General features: G+C 37.5%; 1 protein-coding gene across 10 annotated transcripts in view; it reads right to left on the reverse strand.

Annotated features, from left to right (window-relative positions):
* Window positions 1-2,383: 2,383 nt before the first annotated feature.
* The window catches only part of AFTPH (aftiphilin), a 68,624-nt gene continuing 49,853 nt past the window's right edge, over window positions 2,384-21,154 (reverse strand). For 8 of the 10 annotated variants that reach the window (XM_035001427.1, XM_035001425.1, XM_035001424.1 and 5 more), the window contains 4 exons: window positions 16,265-16,325; window positions 14,631-14,714; window positions 10,601-10,724; window positions 2,384-3,512 (listed from right to left, as the gene is read on the reverse strand). In XM_035001427.1, the coding sequence (XP_034857318.1) occupies window positions 3,368-3,512; window positions 10,601-10,724; window positions 14,631-14,714; window positions 16,265-16,325 (414 nt within the window). In that variant the 3' untranslated portion in view covers window positions 2,384-3,367. The other 2 variants (XM_035001429.1, XM_035001430.1) reach the window with 2 other exon arrangements.

Genomic DNA, 21,154 nt, shown 5'->3' on the forward strand with positions numbered 1-21,154 from the left:
GTCAACAGATCCAGCCCTGAGACAACAATCCCGGAATTCATCTCTCTAGGTATGACTTGAGCTCAATGAAATACTGTGTGCATGCAATGTGAAGTGGAAAGTGAGGCCCAGCTTTGCAGTGGTCCTACAGTGTCTGTCCGCTCCTTCTTACTACGAGAACGCCGGTTAGATGGCTGCCCACAACACAGGTACTTCCCTGCCTCTTTTGTAGCCAGATAGGGCGCTGCAACGAAGTTCTGGCCGCAAGGTAGTAATTAGAAATATTTTGTATACCTTATGGAAAGTGTTCTTAATGAGAGGGAGAATGCTCTTCTTTGCTCTTCCTTCATAGATGGCTGGAACATAGGCATGGTGGCTGAACCATCAGCAGCCTCCTTGGACCATGAGGTAGACACCATGTGTGGGTCCTGGTGGAACGAGGTAAGTCAAGAGCTTCAGTCACTGATGATCTTATGAAGCCCCTTCACCAGCCCTAGACTGCAAGAGAAACGAACTTCTATGGCTTAAGCCACCATTGCTACGTTTCATCAATTCTGGTCATTGGCTGTAAGGCAGCACTATTTTCAGCACTAACAGAAAACCCACTGCAGGTGAAATGGAGCCCCTCCGATTGTGGGGCACATTCCAATCTCAGAGAAGTTCAGATGTGACGGAAGTATGAATCTTATTACATGGAATGCAGTATTTTGGGTTTTTGTTACTCACAGCCAAACCTAATCCTAACTGATTCAAGAAACATGAGGGAACGAAAAGTGGCAAGTTCTAAATAAAGAACATGATAATCATGTAGAGGGAGGAACAAGTTTCTATATAAAAGAATGACTCACAAAAATAGTAGTGACACATGACTCAATTTAGGGACATTTCTCCTATACTTCCCAGTCTGGATTTGGCCATCAAGTGAGAGGAGACTCTAGGGGATGAGTTGAGCTGGCTTTAAGGTGTCGAGGACACAGAGCTGACTGCTAAACCAGTCTCCACTGCGTGTGACTGGCTTTTAGGGTCTCTGCCGCTTTGGTGTCTTCTCCCCAACTCTGCAGGGCCCACCGGGTTGATTTGAGCAGGACAAATGGGCAGCTGCTGTGTGCAGCCAACGGGCTCTCCCTTAGCTGAGACCCAGAGAGACGCTTGAAGCTCTTCCCTCACCAGCCACTGCTCCTGCTTTCGGGTGCAACCTGAGCCCTGGTTTGGGGCGAGCACTTCTTGTCCTTAAGGCGAGTACTGACTTTAACCCGTGATAATCCAGTACTGAGGTGCCTGTTGTGATTAAAACATCAAAGGCCAATAGGACAAGCAAGAGGGAAATCTGGCTCATCTAAACGTGGTTCTAAGATGAAATATCCATCCTGTGTGTCATTAAAGCAGGGTCACTTTCATGAGGAAGACCCACTTGACCATGTCTAAATAATGCAATCACTTATTTTACAGGATCCTTTCTCCCATGATTGCTTCTTGAATCCCCCGGGACTCCGAGGGCCATCACAGGTTTTGCTGACTCTACGTTCCTGCTACCATTTATTGATTCTTTCCTCACGTGACAAGTGTTTTACATTTATTATTTAATACATCAACCCCACAGGAAGGCAGTATCATTCCCATTTTCAAATTAAGGCTCAGAGAAGTTGATTAACTTTCTCTCAGTAACGCAGCTAGTAGATGGGCTCTGAACTTCGTTGGTAAAGGCTGCCATCATAGTCTGGTCGTACGGCAGAAGCAGCCCTTTCAGCCTCAATTACCGAAACGTGTGAAGTTCTGCTGAGGAATACTTTTATCCTTCCATTCGGAAGGGTCACGGGACACTGGGGACTTGGGACTATTCTGAAAGAGAGCCTTCTCTGAAACCACGATGACAACAAAAAGGTCGGACAGGCACGGTCACTCCAGGCCATACTTCTAGTACGTTCACCAGCGGTTCCCACGGCCTGTGTGATAAGCTGGCAGCACAGGGATGTCCGTGCGGGAGGGGCAGGGGGTTCCCACAGCGCAGGAGGCCGACAGGGACTACTGTCGGGCCGGCTGCCTGTTTCTAATGAACTATGTCTTGTGACTCTGCTGACGCAATAGCCGATAGCAATATTTAAAAATTACCTCGTAGAAATTTCTTGCTCACCTTAGTATCATGCATATATTTACTGGCAAAGAAAAAAATTCCCTAGAAATGCTTATTTAACCTTGCCAGTTCTGATGAAGATACATTATAGTGAATCATGGGAAATTCTTTTATGATCTCATGTTCTACATAAAAATAGCTCCGCCTCAGTACTGATCCAGTTCCTATGGGCCAGATCCCAATTCTTTCTGCTTTCAAAAAAGTGGAATAAACCTTCCCATCCAAACTCATATTTTTCCCTCAGATACCAAAGTACAAAAACACCAGTCTAAATTTCTTTTAAATTATTTTATTTTTGTGTAAGCTAAAAGGAAATTTACACACTGAAATCTCAAAAGACCTTGGGCATGCACATTAACCTTGTCAGAGGTTCTTCTACGTGTCTTTCTTTTTTCCATAGGAATTTCCCCAAACATTTAAAACCCATAGTTTTTACTGTATATACAGCCTAAACCATAGCAATCTATGATTATGTCATTTTACACTGTGCAAAATCCTCAAAAAATAGTGGTATGATAAAACAAAAAATCATTAACAAGTGAATTTCATTGTAAGACATTCATGTAATTTGGTCCTTCTCCAAGCCAAACTGATTTAAAACAGACACAATCTCTTTAAACCCCTCCAATCAAGTTCTGACAATGATCCACACCCTGTAACAAAAGAGCAATCGATAAAGTACCTTGCAAAAGGTCAAACAGCAATATGCCAGATTGAAAAGATTAAAAAAGAGCGCAAAAATGTTAAAAGCCAGATCTTAAACCCACTACACATAAAATTGAAAAAAAAAAAAATTAAATGGGGACTTTGGAGCTTATTTATGATAGCAAAAATTAATCCAACATATGATATGAAAAATTAATAGGACATTCAATGCAATCTGAAAAAGACTGAAGGGGATTTCACAGACAGTGGAGATTTGAGTTTTTAATTTTCTTTTTTTTATTTCAAAAGTTTTGTAAGAAGGACACCACCAGTGTATTTCACAAAGACATAAATGTATACACCCCAGCAACACAAAAAGAATAAATCTTCAAAAATGTTCATCCCCGGTTATTTACATTTTTTTCTAATATAAATTTAGGACTTCAGTATGTAAATAAATATACATTACTATGTATACCTTTCTAGTGCGGCTTACCAACAAATCAGCTGAACTTTTTTTTTTTTAATTAGAGCAGGTATGCTTTTGATGGAAGGGAGGGAAGGGCTGGAGGTAAGGGAAAGCAATTGAAATTGTCCAATTCACATCAGTTATCAGTCTGCTTTCTCTTGGGACCTTGTGGAAGGTGTTAACGTGGCCGGGAACATCAACACCTTGGCATGCATGAACGTTAAGTCCGGAAGGCTAGCGATCACCTTGATGGCTTCTTCACTCAGGTGCTCTTCTCTTTTCGGTTTCCTATTGACAAATGAAAAAAGAGAACTGTGTTAATGTGACTTTGTTGTAGGTCAAATGGGAGAAAATCCACTCTCAAGGTAGAGAGTTAGAGATCTGTGGGGACTTCTCTGCCAGGTCCTGAACCTCATAATCCCTGTGTGTGCTTCCGTGCCAGATGCCGAATCTCTCACAGAGATGCATGCCCGAGTCGTGTGTGCTCATTACGGCCAGGCTCGGACCTACAGACATTCCTGTGTACCCATGTATGGCTCACAGACCTGCCGAAGGCTCGCAGCATCTACCTGGGCACGCTTTTAAAATGTTACTAAGCAGAAATAGAATGCTGGAGCCCTAATAAAAGTTCACCCAACCAGATTTCTCCCTGACCCCCGTGAAACTACCAAAATTACCTCAACATAAAGCAAAGTTTATGTCTGGCACAAGATCTTGTAAGTCATTTTAACCTGGGCTTTCTTCATTCCCCATGGGGAATTCCAGGAGAGAAAGCCCTCGGCTCAAAAACCCCCAGTCTCGGCCCCGCTGGGACACAGGCGGCAGGTCCAAGAGGGGCAGCACGGGAGCTGGTTCTGGATGCTGAGAATGGACACAGGCTGGAGTGCTCGGGGAGAGGGGAAATCTCAAAATCCTAGGGGTTCTGCAGACGAAGTCCATTTTACTCACTGCCCCGGTATCAGAGGTGAGCAGGTTAGCGCCTAACACAGACAGGAAGAACTCCTTTTCATCCAGGGCTTCCCAGGAGGTGAGCTGCAGAAATGTCAAGTGAGCCTCAAATGTGGCTCAAATTGAGCACATGACTGTAACCCAACCCTGATTTTTTCCAAGATGTTAAATATATTGAAAGAATAGTTGCGGTCATACAGATATTAATTTTAGACCAAAGTTCATTTAAAATTGCTGATTCTAAAAAGCCCAATTCTCTTTTATGGTAAAATAGTTGGTACTATATTAGGTGTGACACAAGTTATTTCTTCCACCTAATTATTCTCTTTGTCGTTGTGATGGGGAACAGGACGTCAGGAGAAGAAGCGAGAGGGGAAAGACAATATTTCATACCTAGATTTTCTGTTATCACTTTTGAATTCAGGCTGAAATGAAAAGATTTAATAGAATGACGGAAAAATCAAACATCAGAATTGTAAGACCGAAGTTCTTCCACAAGGGATGGGCTTTAGGCACACCGAAGCCATCAGATCAACCAGTACTCAGTTCTAGGGTTCTCAGAAGAATGGAATAGCAATCCAGTATTTTCTGCTTAAAATCTACAATTTTAATTACATTTAAATGGTGGCAAAATTATTAGGTGGGTGTTTGATGAAGAAAAACCAGACAATGGGGGCACCTGGGTGGCTCAGATGGTTAAGCGTCTGCCTTCATCTCAGGTCATGATCCCAGGGTCCTGGGATCAAGCCCCACATTGGGCTCCTGGCTCAGCGTGGTGTCTGCTTCTCCCTCTCCCTCTGCCTCTCCCCCTGCTCATGCTCTCTCTCTCGATCTGTGTCTCGAATGAATAAATAAAAATACTAAAAAAAAAAAAAAGAAAGAAAGAAAAACCAGAGAGTAAAGTGAAACACTATAAGTATCTGTATGATGGAGAAGGCCAGCCTCTCACCAGTGGTCCATTTTAGCATCACTAATGATGGAGTCAACCAGATTATTATGCAACTTCTGATGCAGTACAACACCTGTGCTGGAATCCAGCCAAAACGTTTCACCCGAATTCATTAAACTTGTGGATATAATTCCTAGCTTACAGGAAATAAGGGGAAAAGAGAAATATATTAACTACTACTTGAAGAAAGCCAACATATAAATCCCGAGGTTGGGATGTTCTGCAGGACATCTGGACTGATCTTTTTAATAAGCTACTGTTAAAACTGAAAACAAACAAAAGGGTTGGGGGTAGATAAGCTGGATTAAAGGAAGATGAGGAGCCGTAACAGCCAGGTACAACAGTTCTCTGCTTTGCTGAAACCAATATTGAGTTGAGGGGACATCTGAACATAGCTTCGGTATTAGATGGAATAAAAATGCACTGAAGTTGACAGATGGAGATCACAAACTGCAGAGGTAAGTTCAATTTGGCATGGACCATAAAATCTCATTTTTGGTTAAAACAACACACATACATATATTATTTACATAGAAAATGATCTGAGGGCGCCTGGGTGGCTCAGTTGGTTAAGCGACTGCCTTCGGCTCAGGTCATGATCCTGGAGTCCCGGGATCGAGTCCCGCATCGGGCTCCCTGCTCGGCAGGGAGTCTGCTTCTCCCTCTGACCCTCCTCCCTCTCATGCTCTCTGTCTCTCATTCTCTCTCTCTCAAATAAACAAATAAAATCTTAAAAAAAAAAAAAAAAAGAAAAGAAAATGATCTGAAAGGAATTATACTGATCTGAGTGGTAAGAATGTGAAGCTAAGTTTTAATTTTCCGTATTTTCTAACTTTCTATAATCTATCTATCTTACTGCTTCTGTAATGATAGAAGGTTATTAAAAACAGTAACAGACTCTGGACTCCGGGAAACAAAAGGTTGTGGATGGGGAGGTGGGTGGGGGGATGGGGTAACTGGGTGATGGGCATTAAGGAGGGCACATGATGTGATGAGCACTGGGTGTTATACACAACTAATGAATCACTGAACATTATATCAAAAACTAATGATGTACTATATGTTGGCTAATTGAATTAAAGAAAAAAAAAAACAGTAACAAATAGGGGCGCCTGGGTGGCTCAGTCGGTTAAGGGTCTGCCTTTGGCTCAGGTCATGATTCCGGGGTCCTGGGATCGAGCCCGCGTCGGGCTCCCTGCTTAGCGGAGAGTCTCCTTGTCCCTCCCTGCTGACTCGTGCTCTCTCAAATAAATAAAATCTTAAAACAAAACAAAACCCAATAACAAAATTGCACCTTAATGAACTTTCTCATTTGTGAAACGCAGTTGGGGTGTGGGAAAGGAGAGCAAGGTAGAAGCTTTTACCCAAGAAATGGTTGGTAAAGATTACTCTATAGACTTTCTACTAATGCCCTTACTTCAGAGGCACTACTTAGAGGCAACAGGAAATTGAAAAAGTTTAGAGTTGACAGTTTGTGTATTTATCTGTAGTCACTGTGCATTGATGTGATCTAGTTTTCTTGGAATATAAGAAGAAAATGCTTGAGGAGAACCTGAAAATAAAAAGTTGTATCATGAACTTTTCTCAAATACAAAAGCAGGGACCTAATTTTGATTTACATTCTCGTTAGCTAAGATGTATCCTTTTTGTCAGTGCAATACAACTGAGAGTCCAGAAACAAACCCATATATTAATGGAAAACTGATTTTCCATAAGGGTGCCAAGACCGCCAATGAGGAAAAAGAGTCTTTTCATCAAACAGTGTGGGATATCTGCATGTAAAAGAATGAAGCTGGACCCCTCACAACGCATTCAAATATTAAATCAAAATGGATCAAAGACCTAAATGTAAGAGTTGAAGCTATAAAACTCTCAGAAAAAAACATAGGTGTAAATCTTCCTGACCTTGAAGTAGGCAATTTCTGGGATGGCTATAACCAAAAAGTCAGACAAAAACAAGCCTCAATGAGAATGTGGAGAAACTAGAATCCTTAACATATTATTGGAAGAATGTAAAATGGTGGCATTACTTTGAAAAACAGTTCAGCAGTTGCTCAAGAAGTTAAACATACTGTTACCATATGACCTGGTGGTTTCACTCTGAGTATGGAAAACATCTGTCCACACAAGAACCTGTACATGAATGTTCACAGCAGCATTAGTCAGAAGAGTCAAAAAGCGAAAACCACCCAAGTACCCATCAACTGATTAATGGAGAAGTAAAATGTGGTATAATTACACAAAGGAATATTATATTAGGCAGCCATAAAAAGGAAATACAATGAAAATAATTTCTTAAAGTGATAGGAGTTGTTCAAGTTCCCTGGTGTAGACGGGATGTTTCAAGGATGAGTTACAAAGTTAGGAGAGCAAGCAAGCTAACAATGGTGTAGAGCTCCTCCTAATGGCACAAAGACTGAATTCTAAAAACACGCTAAGAGAAAGAAGCCAGGAACAAAAGGTCACATACTGTATGATTCCACTTATATGAAATAACCAGAACAGGCAAATTCCTAGAGAAAGAAAGCAGATTAGTGTATGTCAGGGGCTGGGAAAAGTGGCAGATAGGGAGTAACTGCTACTAAGTATGGAGTTTCTCTCTGGGGTGATAAAAATGTTCTGGAATTAGATAGTGGTAATGGTTGTACAATGCTGTGAACATACTAAAAACCACTCAATTGTATACTTGAGAAGGGTGGATTGTATGGTATGTGGATTATATCCCAACTGAAAGGTCAAAGGAAAAAAAGAGAAAAAAAAGACGTATGTATCCCTTTTGGCAAATAGTCATTTGGCTTGTATAAACTTGAGTTAGAGGTCTGCCGTTACTAACTAGGTGGTCACCCACTGATTAAGGTGAGGAAGTAATTTTTCTCTGTATTAGAAAAGGTAAAGCAAGAAGGAACTATTTTAAAACTAAGATCTTGCGGGCGCCTGGGTGGCTCAGATGGTTAAGCGTCTGCCTTTGGCTCAGGTCATGATCCCAGGGTCCTGGGATGGAGTCCCGAGTCGGACTCCTTGCTCCTTGGGAGCCTGTTTCTCCCTCTGCTTCTCTCTCTCTCTCTGTCTCTCATGAATAAATAAATAAAATCTTTAAAAACAAAAAACAAAAAAACCCAAAAAACAAAAAACAAAACTAAGATCTTGCATTTCTTTAAAAAGTGAGAAGTTACTTTAACAAACTGGGTACTGAAAGAGATGAGCACATTCATTTCTTCCTACATATGCAGCAAAGGCATTCAGAAAAGAGTATGTGTTTGTTACACGTCAACTTCCTCTCCCTACTCCTCCGTTTCTTAACCTTGTGGTACCCTACAGTCACTCTACCTTTTGTGTACAGTTGTCAACAGTCAAGAAGATTTTGTTGAGCTTTACTTTCTGTAGTTTTAATTCAAAAACAAAAAGAAAAATAGAACAAAATGTAAAAACAACAAAGACTCTGAAATTTTCTGAAATGAGGCATGCCATCCACCTTTCATCCACCCTGTACAACCAAGAATCATTCATGGGGACACCTTATGGTATTACCTTCTAATTGTAAGACGTGAATATTTGCATTTCTTACCATTTTCAAATAATTCCTCAAAACAAAAGACAGAGTTGGCAACTTGGTGGTTTTATTCCGCCGCCCCCCCCCCCCGCCCCGCCCCAATGTGTTGTGTTTTAAACACGAAGCTGGACAGATACTAGAGAGCAATTCAATGCAGTTACGACACTCACCTTAGGATACACACAATGGTTCTAGTTCATTCCGTAATAGTACAGAATAAGGGAAACAATGAAAATAATTTCTTAAAGTGATAGGAGTTGTTCAAGTTCCCTGGTGTAGACGGGATGTTTCAAGGATGAGTTACAAAGTTAGGAGAGCAAGCAAGCTAACAATGGTGTAGAGCTCCTCCTAATGGCACAAAGACTGAATTCTCATCATGGGACTTGCAAAGTTCTACCACAGTTCCTTCAGTGAGACTGCAGAAGTAAAAAAGTAACGAAATGGTAGGACTGTCCTTAGAAAAGGTTGCCCTAAAAACGGCAGGGGAAAGCCCAAACAATAAAAGCATCAGTATTTTTTTTTTTTAAAGTCAAATGTGCAGCAGCTTTTGGCTAACATATATAGAAAAAATGGACGAGAAACTTGTATGAGAAGAATTTCAATTTGAAAATATGATTTGGGGAGAGGAAAAATTAGAAGGTGAGCAAAAAGAATCCACAGAGGACTCATTTACAAATAGGTTCACTAAAGAGGAGGCTTTACCAGTGGCAGTAGGTGTTACCACAAAGACACGGGAACAATGAGAACAGGAGAATCTGTGGTGCATGCATGTTGTAAATTATTCTAAGGAAAAGCTAAGGATATCCACAATTATAAGATAATAATGCCTTTTCATAATTATAAATATTAATAATAATACATATCTGTTGAATGAATGGATATTTAAGTACACAATACAGTTTGAAAGGCAATGGGATAATTCAAATCAAAGTTTTAAGACTGGTAAGCATTTATTCTTCATAAGAAAAAAAGACTTTTAATAAATGGCTTTTTTTCTACAGAAGAATTGATTTAAAAGATAAACCTGAATCTGACATGGAAACAATGTATTTATTTAGGAGTAAGGGCTATAATACTTCTGCCAAAGTGGGCCACTAGCAGGTAAGTATTTCCACTTGAAAATGCTGATGACAATTGGTTTGGAACAGTGAAGCTGGCGCTCCTATCAACCAGTATTTGCTCCCGCGGCAGTGATTTCCTGGTTCACAATGACTACCTCTTATTAGGAACTGGCCTATTCTTACGGCTAGCATGTCAAAGCAATGGCTTACTGTTCTGGTGCCTAGTTATGTAAAACTAAAGGTTTATCGAATCCTGAGCACAGGGCCCAAGTGACATTCCTTCTGTCTGGCTCCAACACTGCTTTTCTAAAGGCCACGTCCCTGAAGGGCCTCCCAGAAAGCTTGGCAAAGCAAGGCTTCACATCCCAACTCAGAGATGTTGTACATCAGCAAAAATGCAGAAAATAAAATAGTAGCCATCGCCTATTCCAGCTTAGGTCAGGAGTAGAAAGATTAGCCTAAGTGACTCTGGGAGTGTGAAAGTGAGTTCCCACAGATGATCATCTCAGGGTTATGAAGGGAAGAAGGGATTGTTTCTACAGTGGCTTATGATCTCAATACTTGATCAGAATTCTTCTCCACAAAGTTTGGCGGGGCGGGGGGGAAGAGGGGGTAGGTAAGAAGAGAAAACCACATCTGTCAGCCCTTTCCAGCCTCTTACGAAATAGCTCCGCTCTAATAAAGTTCATAATTGAACATAATTTGATAACTGTTTTCTGGAATTAGGCATCATCTATTGATTTTTATAAATACAAAGTGTATTTTAATACAATTTATTGAAATACTGTCAACTTATTTGCTTTCCCATTTGGACTGTTTTCTTTAACACAGAATTCAAAACAGGGTGTAATGAACACTATCTGCTTACCTGGTAGATGTGCTTGTCTTCTCTACTGTGGACATGAGTCTTGCAAATGCATCAGTCACTTTGAGGCTTGAGGTGGAGATTTCCAGCTTAGAAGTTGTTAACTCATACAACTCTGGATCCACACCTTATAGTATAAAATGACAGTCAGTGAGGGCAAGCTGCAGTGCGTTACTCAGTCAGCCACGATCCAAGATGCAAAAGGCACTCGTTCTGTAAACATCTGAGTCTTTTACGACCACAACACGTCTGTAGACTACTGTAATATTGCATTTATTTTTTAAATTACAGATTCCACCTTTCAGAATTTTTATAAAGAAGGAAAATATTTTTAAAATCTCACTCTGGTATAAATACAGCCTTAATTCATCTAACATTTATGTAGTAGATATCATGCAAATATTTCTAAAATTTCTATCTGCTGTAGAAAATTCTCTCAATTTTGGATTAGTGACATGAAAGTTATCAGTGTTTTATAGAGAGCGCACATAATTTGTTATATGATACCTCAATGTTTAAAGGGACTGATTAACCTCATTTTTGATATTTTCTCTCCCTCTACACCTCTCTAACCGTTCTATCTCCATTACACTCTCTTCCACACCCAAAGATTTAGAAGCTAAAGTCTCAAATATGGTAAATGACTTGGTTAAATATATTCTGGCCACCTGAGAACATGAAATATTCCTCAAAGCATCACATTATTACTAAAGATAAATTATATACCACATTGTTCTTTCTTCGAAGTAGGGAGGGTAAAATATTCCCAGAAAAACTAATAAAAGCACTACTTTTAAACAAAATGAAAACTGTCTCGGGGTTAATTATATTTCTATGGTCTCATATCCAAGCTGGTTTTAAGGAATTCAAAATGAAGCTGAGTTAGATTTGACTTCACTAAAACATACATATATATTTTTATATTTCCCTTGAATATAGATTTATATTAAATAACAATGACTATAAAAACACTTAAAAGAACAATTAAATATTTTCGACTCAGGCTCAATTTTGGGTAATAGAGACTCAGATAAAAAAAAAATTAATCCTCTGCTCTCTATGGTACCAGCAAATTACTTGAGGTAAAAAGTTTAGTAGTTTCAAGAGTATAGCAGAAAAGCAGACTGTAAGGAAGAATGTCTTATAGTTTCATCAATTTTTATTTATTATTTCTAAAAAAGCTCTGAATATCAGCAGAGAAAATTATACATACATGTAAATACTAATGTTATTAACAAGTTTCCTCCTTTTAAGATATTTTAAGGTTAAGAAAAAAATCAGGAACTGCCTTCTATTAACCAACTTTGCAGATGACTGGCAGATGTAAATACAGACTCAGATGTTTACAGAAATCAAACAAGCAAAAGCAGCTTCCACAGTTATCATGTCCAACAAAGAAGGAAGGCTATAGAAAATGTTCGTTGACTCTCCCAAGTTCTTAATATTTCATTAAGGTACAGTTTCGAAAAATACTTAATGAGACCCTTTCTTTGTATCTCTGTAAGGATATACGTTTCAATTAAAATCTAAAAAATTGTAGATACCTGTAGGGGACCAAATGAACCCAAAGTACCTCCTTCCTCCACTGTGAAAGGTTAGATTCCAAGTAACCACAAAATTTAAGCTGATGTCTAACATACAGCGCAGAATAAATAACTGCATTCTGACTGGCAACAAAAAGTGGTAGTAAAAATTTGGTCAGGTTTGTAAAATACTGGCCACTTGGCTGTCAAAGAATAAAGTGGGAGATCAAAAAAAAAAAACAAAAACACACAAAAAACCCAACCCCCCCTTGCCCAAAACAAAACCACCACCATCACAAAAAAAACAAACCAAAACAAAAGAAAACAAAGAACCCCAGGAAAGTACCATGACTATATTTTATATTTTTCAAAAACAAGATAACTACTTACTCTACACTAATAATTGCAGAGTAATTCTTTTTTAATGGAAGAGTCTGCTTGTGTTTTTTTTTTTGGTTTTTTGTTTGTTTGTTTTTTACATAACCTCAATGAGGCACAGTTTAGTTACATAACTAAAGCTAGCCAACCAAGTTCTATGCCAACCTCCTAAGTCTCACACACAAATAATTAAATAACCGCAAGCTAAGACAAAATGACTTTCCCAGAAACAAGTCAGAAAAAGTGCAAGCAAGTGGTGAAATGGAACACTGAGAAAGGTGTTGATACCTGTAGGTTGATGGTAAGTTTTAACAAAACCCAAGAGCAATAAAAAGAAGCCACAGCAAATTTATAGTAATCAAGTTTATAGAGCAGCTAGAGCATATTAATGAAAATACGGAACAAAAATATTTAAAAGGTTCCAAAGTAAGGAGGACTGCATTTGAGCATGCTAATTTCACTTCCATTACAGCTCTAAGCTTCTGAAACCACTTGCTCTTCTTGAAGCTGTGTATACTGAGCCTGGTTATCACGTAATTTCCGTACTTCATTTGTGTTCTTAACTGAGTTTGAGATGTAACCAAAAATTAAACTTGAACCAGGTTTTAGGTGTCTAAAAATAGTGACCTCATGTAAATTATAGTACAGTTCATGACAAAACAAATCTGAGAGCAAATTTAAAATGGGAGTTTGGTAGTTCATTCTTGGGAACACAGTAATAAGGAAACTGATACACAAGTTTTTGTTGTCTTTTTTTCCCCCAATTAAGTATTAAAAACAGCTAATTAGGCTTACCCCGGTCATTCCATAGCTCAAACATATTTAGAAGTAATTTGGGTAAATAGTAAAATATCATTTTGAAGTCAAAACCAGACAGAGATTGGTTTTTCATATGCTTGCAAAATCTTGGAAATAATGAAAATGATAACCAGGGGCTTAGATTTGACAAATCCAGTCATTCTACCAAATGGCCTTGGAACTTCCTTACAGCAGGATCAGATTTCCATAACCAGATTTTGGAGAAGGATGTTCTGGGTTCCAGGCTCACCCTTATCTGACTCTTATGGTCTCCCCCATTTCCCACCATGGCTCCTGAACTGCTGGAAGTGGATGGCAGGGTATCAAGCGGAATAGAATAAAACCAGCAAATTCTCAGGAACCAGGCTGGCTGTTAACTGGCTGCTAGTGGGGATAGACAGGGATCCTCGCTATGCATTCTGGGCATCAGCATCTATATAGTACCCCGACAGCTGTCCGGTGATCAATGGGCATGATGACCAGATCACAAGAAGGGATGACAGGGACTCATTAAAATCATATCAAATAAAATGTAAACATATAAATGCCATTATATTTTAATCTTTTATTCAGTTAAAAAATGACAAAGTACATTAGTCCTTTGGTCAATAAACTGAACTTTGCAGGGCTGAACATGAATTTAACAGGCACTCCAGGAAGTTTTAATTTCTAGCTTTTAATCTCATAGCAATTATTTTCTACTATTCTGTAACATTTCTTTTTTCTCCATGGAAATCTAACAGAATACTTTCTATTTGAGAGCTACATAAAAACTACATAGTAAGTTCTATGTGGGATCTATATAGAACTAGGTGCTAGACTCTAACGTTTTGGAACCCAATTATACACTTAGCATTAATAAACAACTAACTGAATGCTAGAATTTGTAGAGGTTCTATTACCACAGGCACTACAATGTAAAGTCATCTTTGTATACTAAAATATTCTTATATCTCTAAACCTGTATTTTTTCAAATGGCTTTATAGGATATGCTTTCAAAAATACGCATATAAAATATCACATTTTGCATTTACAGGAGCCCCCCCCCCCAAACCTTGCCTTTAATTGTCTAAGGACATTAGGGCTACTTTATTCCTAGAAACTACTTTCAGCTCTGACTGGTACACTGAGAAAGCTTTCCTTAAAACATATTTCACAGAAGTCATTTGTTATAGTCAGATACTAGAAAATGACGATCGATAGATAAAAGAAAAGTATCAGAAAGATATTATAGAGGATACAACTACTTGTTTCCTTGTTTATAGGAAAGTCAAGTGATGTGGTCATGCTTTTAGCAATTAAACTAGAATTGTGGTTTTAACACTCTGCTGACCTGGGATTGTGGTGCTGCTGCTAGAGCTACTGTCATCCACGGGCCCAAAGAAATCAAGGTTCAGAAGAGTGGAACCTCCACTAGCTTGAAATTCAGTGACCGTGTTGGTAGGCAGCCACACAGAAGGTAAGCCAAGGGAGGAGGGGTTATGTGTAAAAAGGGGTAAGACACACACTTGAACATGCAGGTTATAATTAGTAGTCATTACATATTTTAAAATCAACATTAAAACAATGTGTACAGTATTAGTTTTTCATTACTAAGGACATTTCTAAAGTAACAATTTAATAATTCAATGTACATTTTCTCATGTACAAAGTAAATAAAATTTAACACTTAGTAAGGTTTTAGTTAAGAGTTCAGTTCTTTCAATCAAAACTCAAAGCCATACCAGAAAGACCAAGGGGAAAGTGTACCCGTTAAAGGGAAACAATACTTTAATCTCAACCCAACAGTAAATCACTGTACATGCCCAAATCAACCTTCTGTGTTAGTAATGTTGGTTTCGAATTAATGATTTTTAAAAAGTGACAAAGTTGTCAGTTTCAAGACACACACCAATACATTAACTTGGTTTAAATTAAAATAACATTAATAAGGACTGTCATAACTGCCCTACCCTGATGCGCAACCTCAAGCTGTACTGTTCCCCTTTAACTCTGAAACAGTAATCAGAAATAGCATACAGTTTTAAAGAAGTTGTTTGTTAATAAAAAGCATGATGATTTGACTGAATATTCGAGACACCAGACAACAGCAAAAGGTGCATCCAGGCTTTCCTTCAGCACTGCTATTCAATTGGATGCTTTCCAGATGTCCTAGGACCCCCAGTCTAAGGCAAAGCTGATAGAATGACAGGTGTTTTAGACAATGGCTCAAATAACTTATGAAGTATAAAGAATAAGAATAATTCTATCTTAGGGTCCAATTAAAATTTGTGGTGTCAACACACGGGAAAACTAGCATTTTGTGTCATTTATTTTAAAGACCCACATTACTAGGATAAGTTATTCCTTTTCAGGATTTTCTCTTAAAGCCTTCAGAGAAACCAATTATTTCTGGAACTACCTACTAGTATTTTGAGACAAGTTTTAGAAAAGGATCATGAAAATCATTCATTTTCCATTTGCATAATAAGTGCTCTATAAAATATTATTAAATCTGAAAACTACTTTAAGTCAATAAATATGGATCTATTTGCACATTGTTTTTGGTTATATAATTGTGCTTTGTGCTTTTTTTAAGCAGCCTCTAGCCACAAGACTTTGCATCCAAGAAAATTCCATAAATTAAATCTACAGAAACAAATTTCAAGTAAACTGGTCCTACCTAAAATATCATTTCAACTACTTAGATACTTGTAAAACATAAAGGAGCTTGTTTTTGACTTAAGATAAAGAAATTAAAATTTTACCTAGCTACTGCTACCTACTTATGGACATTAATACTGTTAATAATAGTAACAGCTGTTGTTTTTGAGCAATTACTGTTCAGAAAGAAAGCCTGAATTTCCAAAGATAAGAATAAGAAGTTATGTTCAAACAAAAAAGGAAATCAGCAGAGAGAAGTTTGTCTGAACTTTGTAGCTTTCTTAACTCTAGCTCTGGTGCTAGAGGCTCTACGGAGAGACGTACCATCTAAAGGGTTAGTAAGGCCACTGCTACTCCAGTCAAACTGGACGGGTGGTAGAGACTCCTAGAGTTGAAAACCAAAAAATCAAAATTAATCAGTACAGGCTGTAGCAACATAAAGAATCCTTAAAAAAAAAAACAAAAACAAAAACTATTATAGCAAGATCATTAGGCAATAAAGTACCTAAAAGACAAAATTGGGATAATTTACAATTTCAGAAGGTTACCTAAAAATATGAACACAAACCGAAACTGAAAAATTGACAAACAATACAGTTTACTGATATTAAAAAACTGTCTTTGAGAAATGGAATTCACTTTACATTTTCAAACAGATTTTTATGTACTGATTCTATGTCAAGATTTCAATCTAGTCTCAAGTTATGACTTAAACTATTGGCTAGATTATAATTCAAATATTAAAAAAATCACTGACTTTAATCACTAAAGAGTGATCTACTTTATATTAAATGACTAGCCACATAAAATTTCTCAGTGGATGGTCTAATGCAATAGAGAAGGTACCATATTGAAAATGAGATTTGAGTTATTCAAGACCAAATAACTACTAAATAACTAGTTGTATGACCAGGTGTAGCTTAATTTAGTCGGTCTCTTTGTATATAAAATGAGAAGGTTTAAAGTCCAAGGTCTCTGGTTCTTTACAATTTCCCAAAGTAAAAGTATGGGCCAGTAAATAGGAACTAAATTTAAAATTAAAAAAAAAATTTAAATCTTCTCTAGTTTAGAAATTACTTATAATCAGTATCAGAATTTAATTTTTAAAATAATGTACTTAAAAATATACTCAGAGCTCATCTGAATATTCTAGGTTTTAAATTTTGTTGACTGCCAAACACATAAAGATAAATTGAGTAAATGATACATGTAAGACGTAAAATAATACAAAACATTTAAAAAATGATCATTGCTTTAAGAACAAATTTTACAAGAAAAAATTGGGATTCCTGATTTTCTTCTTTTATTTTGGGGTGGTGTTGACAACACTTACTGAAATAGCCTGTGTTCTGACAGACTCTTAATACCAACATGTTGCTGTCCTTTTTTTTTTTTCCGGTATTGCTTACCACTATGCTTTATTGTAAGGTAGGTACTATTAAAACTTTACATTCATTTTTTGGTGTGTAGATAAAGACTTGTTCCCTGTAGGAAAGGAGCATGTGATTATTTTTGAAAGTCTAATTCTGTTATAATACAATTGTCTTGATAACTGGGTATCAATGACAGGCATGTTACTATTATGGATTTAGTCTTTCCTAAATCAGGTCAGGCCTGGAGGTTGAGGAGGGAGGTATAAACAAAGCAAAATCCTCACATTAGTGGTTGCCAGGGCGTTATAGGATAGTGGGGGTGGGGACGGCCATTAAGACAGTTCTTTATGGTGATGGAAGAGTCATATATCTAGATTGTGGTGGTGGTTACACAAATCTACCCATATGATAAAATGACATAGAGCTATACACACATATTGTAATAATCAAGTCACATCCCTTGTTTTAATATTATGCTATAATTAAGATGTAATTAGGGGGAGAAACTGCTGAAGGGTACAAAGCATCTCCTCTGTACGATCTTTGCAACTTCCTGTGAATCTATAATTATTTCAAATAAAATTAAAAATAATGCTGGTGAAAATCTAGTTTATAACTTACCTGCAAGACTAATAAGCATTTGGAAAATATCTTCCTTAGCTGATCTCAAAAACAAACAAACAAAAACCTCTAAGCATTCCCACAGATTCAACTCCTATTACTCTCCTTAGAGATCAGTGAAACCTTTAGTCCTATTGAATAGTGACAGGATGGACAACACCCAGGTTTATGCAATAACAAAACTTCTGGTTAAATGGAGCAAAGCTCTTTCATTAACATGTTTTATCTAAACGATGTCAAGTAGCTGGTTGCTTAGAAATATTTCAGTGATTTGCTGGAATTTGAGATTCTTATACAGGTGTACGGCATTTTGAAGACATAGCCAATATTATAATAATGAGGTGCTAAAACACGAATCAACATTTAATGGAAATAAGACAGAAGTAAAACAGAAGACCATAGCAATTATAAGCTAACAAATGGCACTGGTGAGGAAGGCTACTTAAAGAGAAAGCACTAAATGAAGCATTTTAAAACAACCTCAAGCAATGTGGTATGAATGATTACTACAGCGACTAAAAGCACTAAGGAAGACAAGGTCATAATAAAAAAGAGCAAAAACGCTATATGTTAACTAACTGGAATTTAAATTAAAACTTGAAATAAAAAAAATGAAAGGAGAAACATTAAGTACATTTAGATTTATCCCTAAGTATTTCATGGTTTTGTCGCTTTAGAGAATAACATGCTTTTAATCACTTGTTTTTAGTATATATAGAAATATAGGTTCATTTTTATATATTGATCTGATATCCTGAAATTTTGCTAAATTCACTTATTGGCATTAACCATCTTTTTTTTGGTAAATTCACTGGGATTTTCTATGTAGATGATCATGTCATTTATGAATAAAGACAAAGAATGCCTACTAAAAAAAAAAGAAAAAAGAGCTGCCCCGCCCCTGCCCCCCCAAACCAATGGGGACTAGAGATCATAGACTTGGGTTCTAGTCTTAGATGTACCACTGATTAATGATTTTGGGTACATCATTTAGCCTTTCCAAATATGTTGTCTTAATGTAAAAAGAGAGCACAATGTTACATAATCATTTTTTTCTTTCTTCTAACTTTAAAATTCTGATTCACAAATGAAAGAGCCACATCAAGTAGAACGGGATAAGTAGTGACTAGCCAGATAACTGCTAGCCAGAGAGCTGACTCTACTCAGCCGTGGATAAAGTATGGTTAACATACTGATCTTACCAAGAGGGGAATCAGTAATGGCACCATGAATGATGTGACCTTGAAATTCAGCGAATAAAGATTTTTTAAAGAACAAAACAACAAAAGTATCACTACTGCTTTTTGCCCATAAGCTGTCTTTCCAAGTAAGAGTATCCTGGAAAAAACACCGGAACAGTTGTTAGTAAGTCATCCAGCTCCTAAACAAGAGATGCACTGGTTATAAGAATAATGAGTACAAACAAATTTGGAAGAAATAATAAAAATCCAATGGGTACCAAAACAGACAGAACAGACAGATCAGAAAGCAGTTAGTCATAATGAGAATTAAACAATGATGCTAAGTTTGAAAGTCACAGTGGTGCCAATATAAAAACATAAAAGCAAGGTTATGGCTATTTCCTCTGGATATTATGACTAGGGGGAAGATGTAATAGTATTACTGCATGGCCAAAATGTAAAGTAAAAATAATATACATACTGACTGCCAAAGAATAGTGGTAAGAAATATTGCTTTAAGAGAATCTTACAATGCATTTTAGAGGTTTTAAAAATATTTTAACCTGATTCAGGGGTACGGAACCAAGCAAAGATCATATAATTTAGTGAAGAAGGTCAGGCATCTCAGCACAAAATTCTGATATGGATACTGAAATGTTCAGTTTAATTGTGTGTACGTTACAATGAAGTCCTAGAGAGGCTCAAGTTGATTCAGAATCAGTTTGAACAACAACTTCCACTGGGAAATACTATTTTCATTGGTTCCCAAAAAAGCCTAAAAGTGAAAGCTAATGAGGATCACAAACTACCACAAAAAAGTACAGAATAAACTTTTAAAATTACACATAAGTATTGGATTAACAAGAGAGATGTGTGCACTAAACAGAATAAAAGGATGTGATTAAAAAGTTTTTTTAATATAATTATTAGCAAGAGACCAAAGTTCCATCTTCCAGCAAAAGTTAGATATGCTTGCCTATGAATAGGGGGACAGTAGTCCTTTGATTATAAATCTAGAGGCGTGTGTGTACATGTAAAGAGATAGCAGCAGCTAAACACATATTATGGAGCTATGACTAACCTCCATTAAATTAATACACATTAATTTCCATGAAAAGTTCCACTAAATTAACATTTTTTATTAGATCTAGACTTTTAGTCATTTATAATTAAATTCTGTAAGAAAGGTGATATAAATATGACGTGGGACTAGAATAAAATATATGAGATTGATTACATCAGCTGGGGCAAAAATGACAGGTGAGAGCTAACAACGATAAAACAAGCAATAGCTTATGGGGCCGTAACACAGAGAAGTGCTTGGATGGGGGAGAAGAGGAGGCGTCGGCGTCGGCAAGCAAAACTAGCAACAAGTGGCCTCAAATAAAGAGCGGCTTCACTTTCAGTAAACATACCGGGTAGTTTGAACCAGGTAGTTCGAATTACTTTCCTAACATCCAGTACTGCTGCAAGAAAAATGTTGCTTAAGGCTGAAGTAGGAATGTGCTATGGGAGAAGTAATTTTGGAATCCGCTTATGTAGGGCAGGCTTGGGAGGGAAGCTGATACCTGGAGAACATATAAGGGCAATTAAAGGACGATAACGAAGGACAGTCTACCTATGGAGACAAATTTGCCCAAACCTCCTTGCCTGCTGCCCAACTATCAACAAGGCCAGGCATTTTATGCTTCAGGCCTCCCTGCCCACTATTTCAGTGCTAGTAATAAATTGGCTTCAAAGGGATGTTTAAGCTATGCTCAAGTATAAACCACAGTGGTACACAGCAGTAATATTAGATGTTCCCTGAAACACACGTGAAAGGGTAGGACTTTGCTTTATATCATTATTTTCTAAAGTATATTCTTTAAAATACTAGTTCTATGGGTGTTATGACTCTTTTCCCCTGGTCCTGTAGAGAAGGGTCCTGTGGCCAAGTAAATTTAAGAAATAATTAAAATTAAATAGGGTTATTCACTGCTGGATTCTCCAGAGTCCTTAATGTGTGCTGAGAATCTCCAAGGGTGGTTACAGGGTATGAT

This window comes from Mirounga leonina, unplaced genomic scaffold (genome assembly GCF_011800145.1).
Source record: "Mirounga leonina isolate KUSES-001 unplaced genomic scaffold, KU_Mleo_1.0 Mir_125, whole genome shotgun sequence".
Taxonomy (NCBI): domain Eukaryota; kingdom Metazoa; phylum Chordata; class Mammalia; order Carnivora; family Phocidae; genus Mirounga; species Mirounga leonina.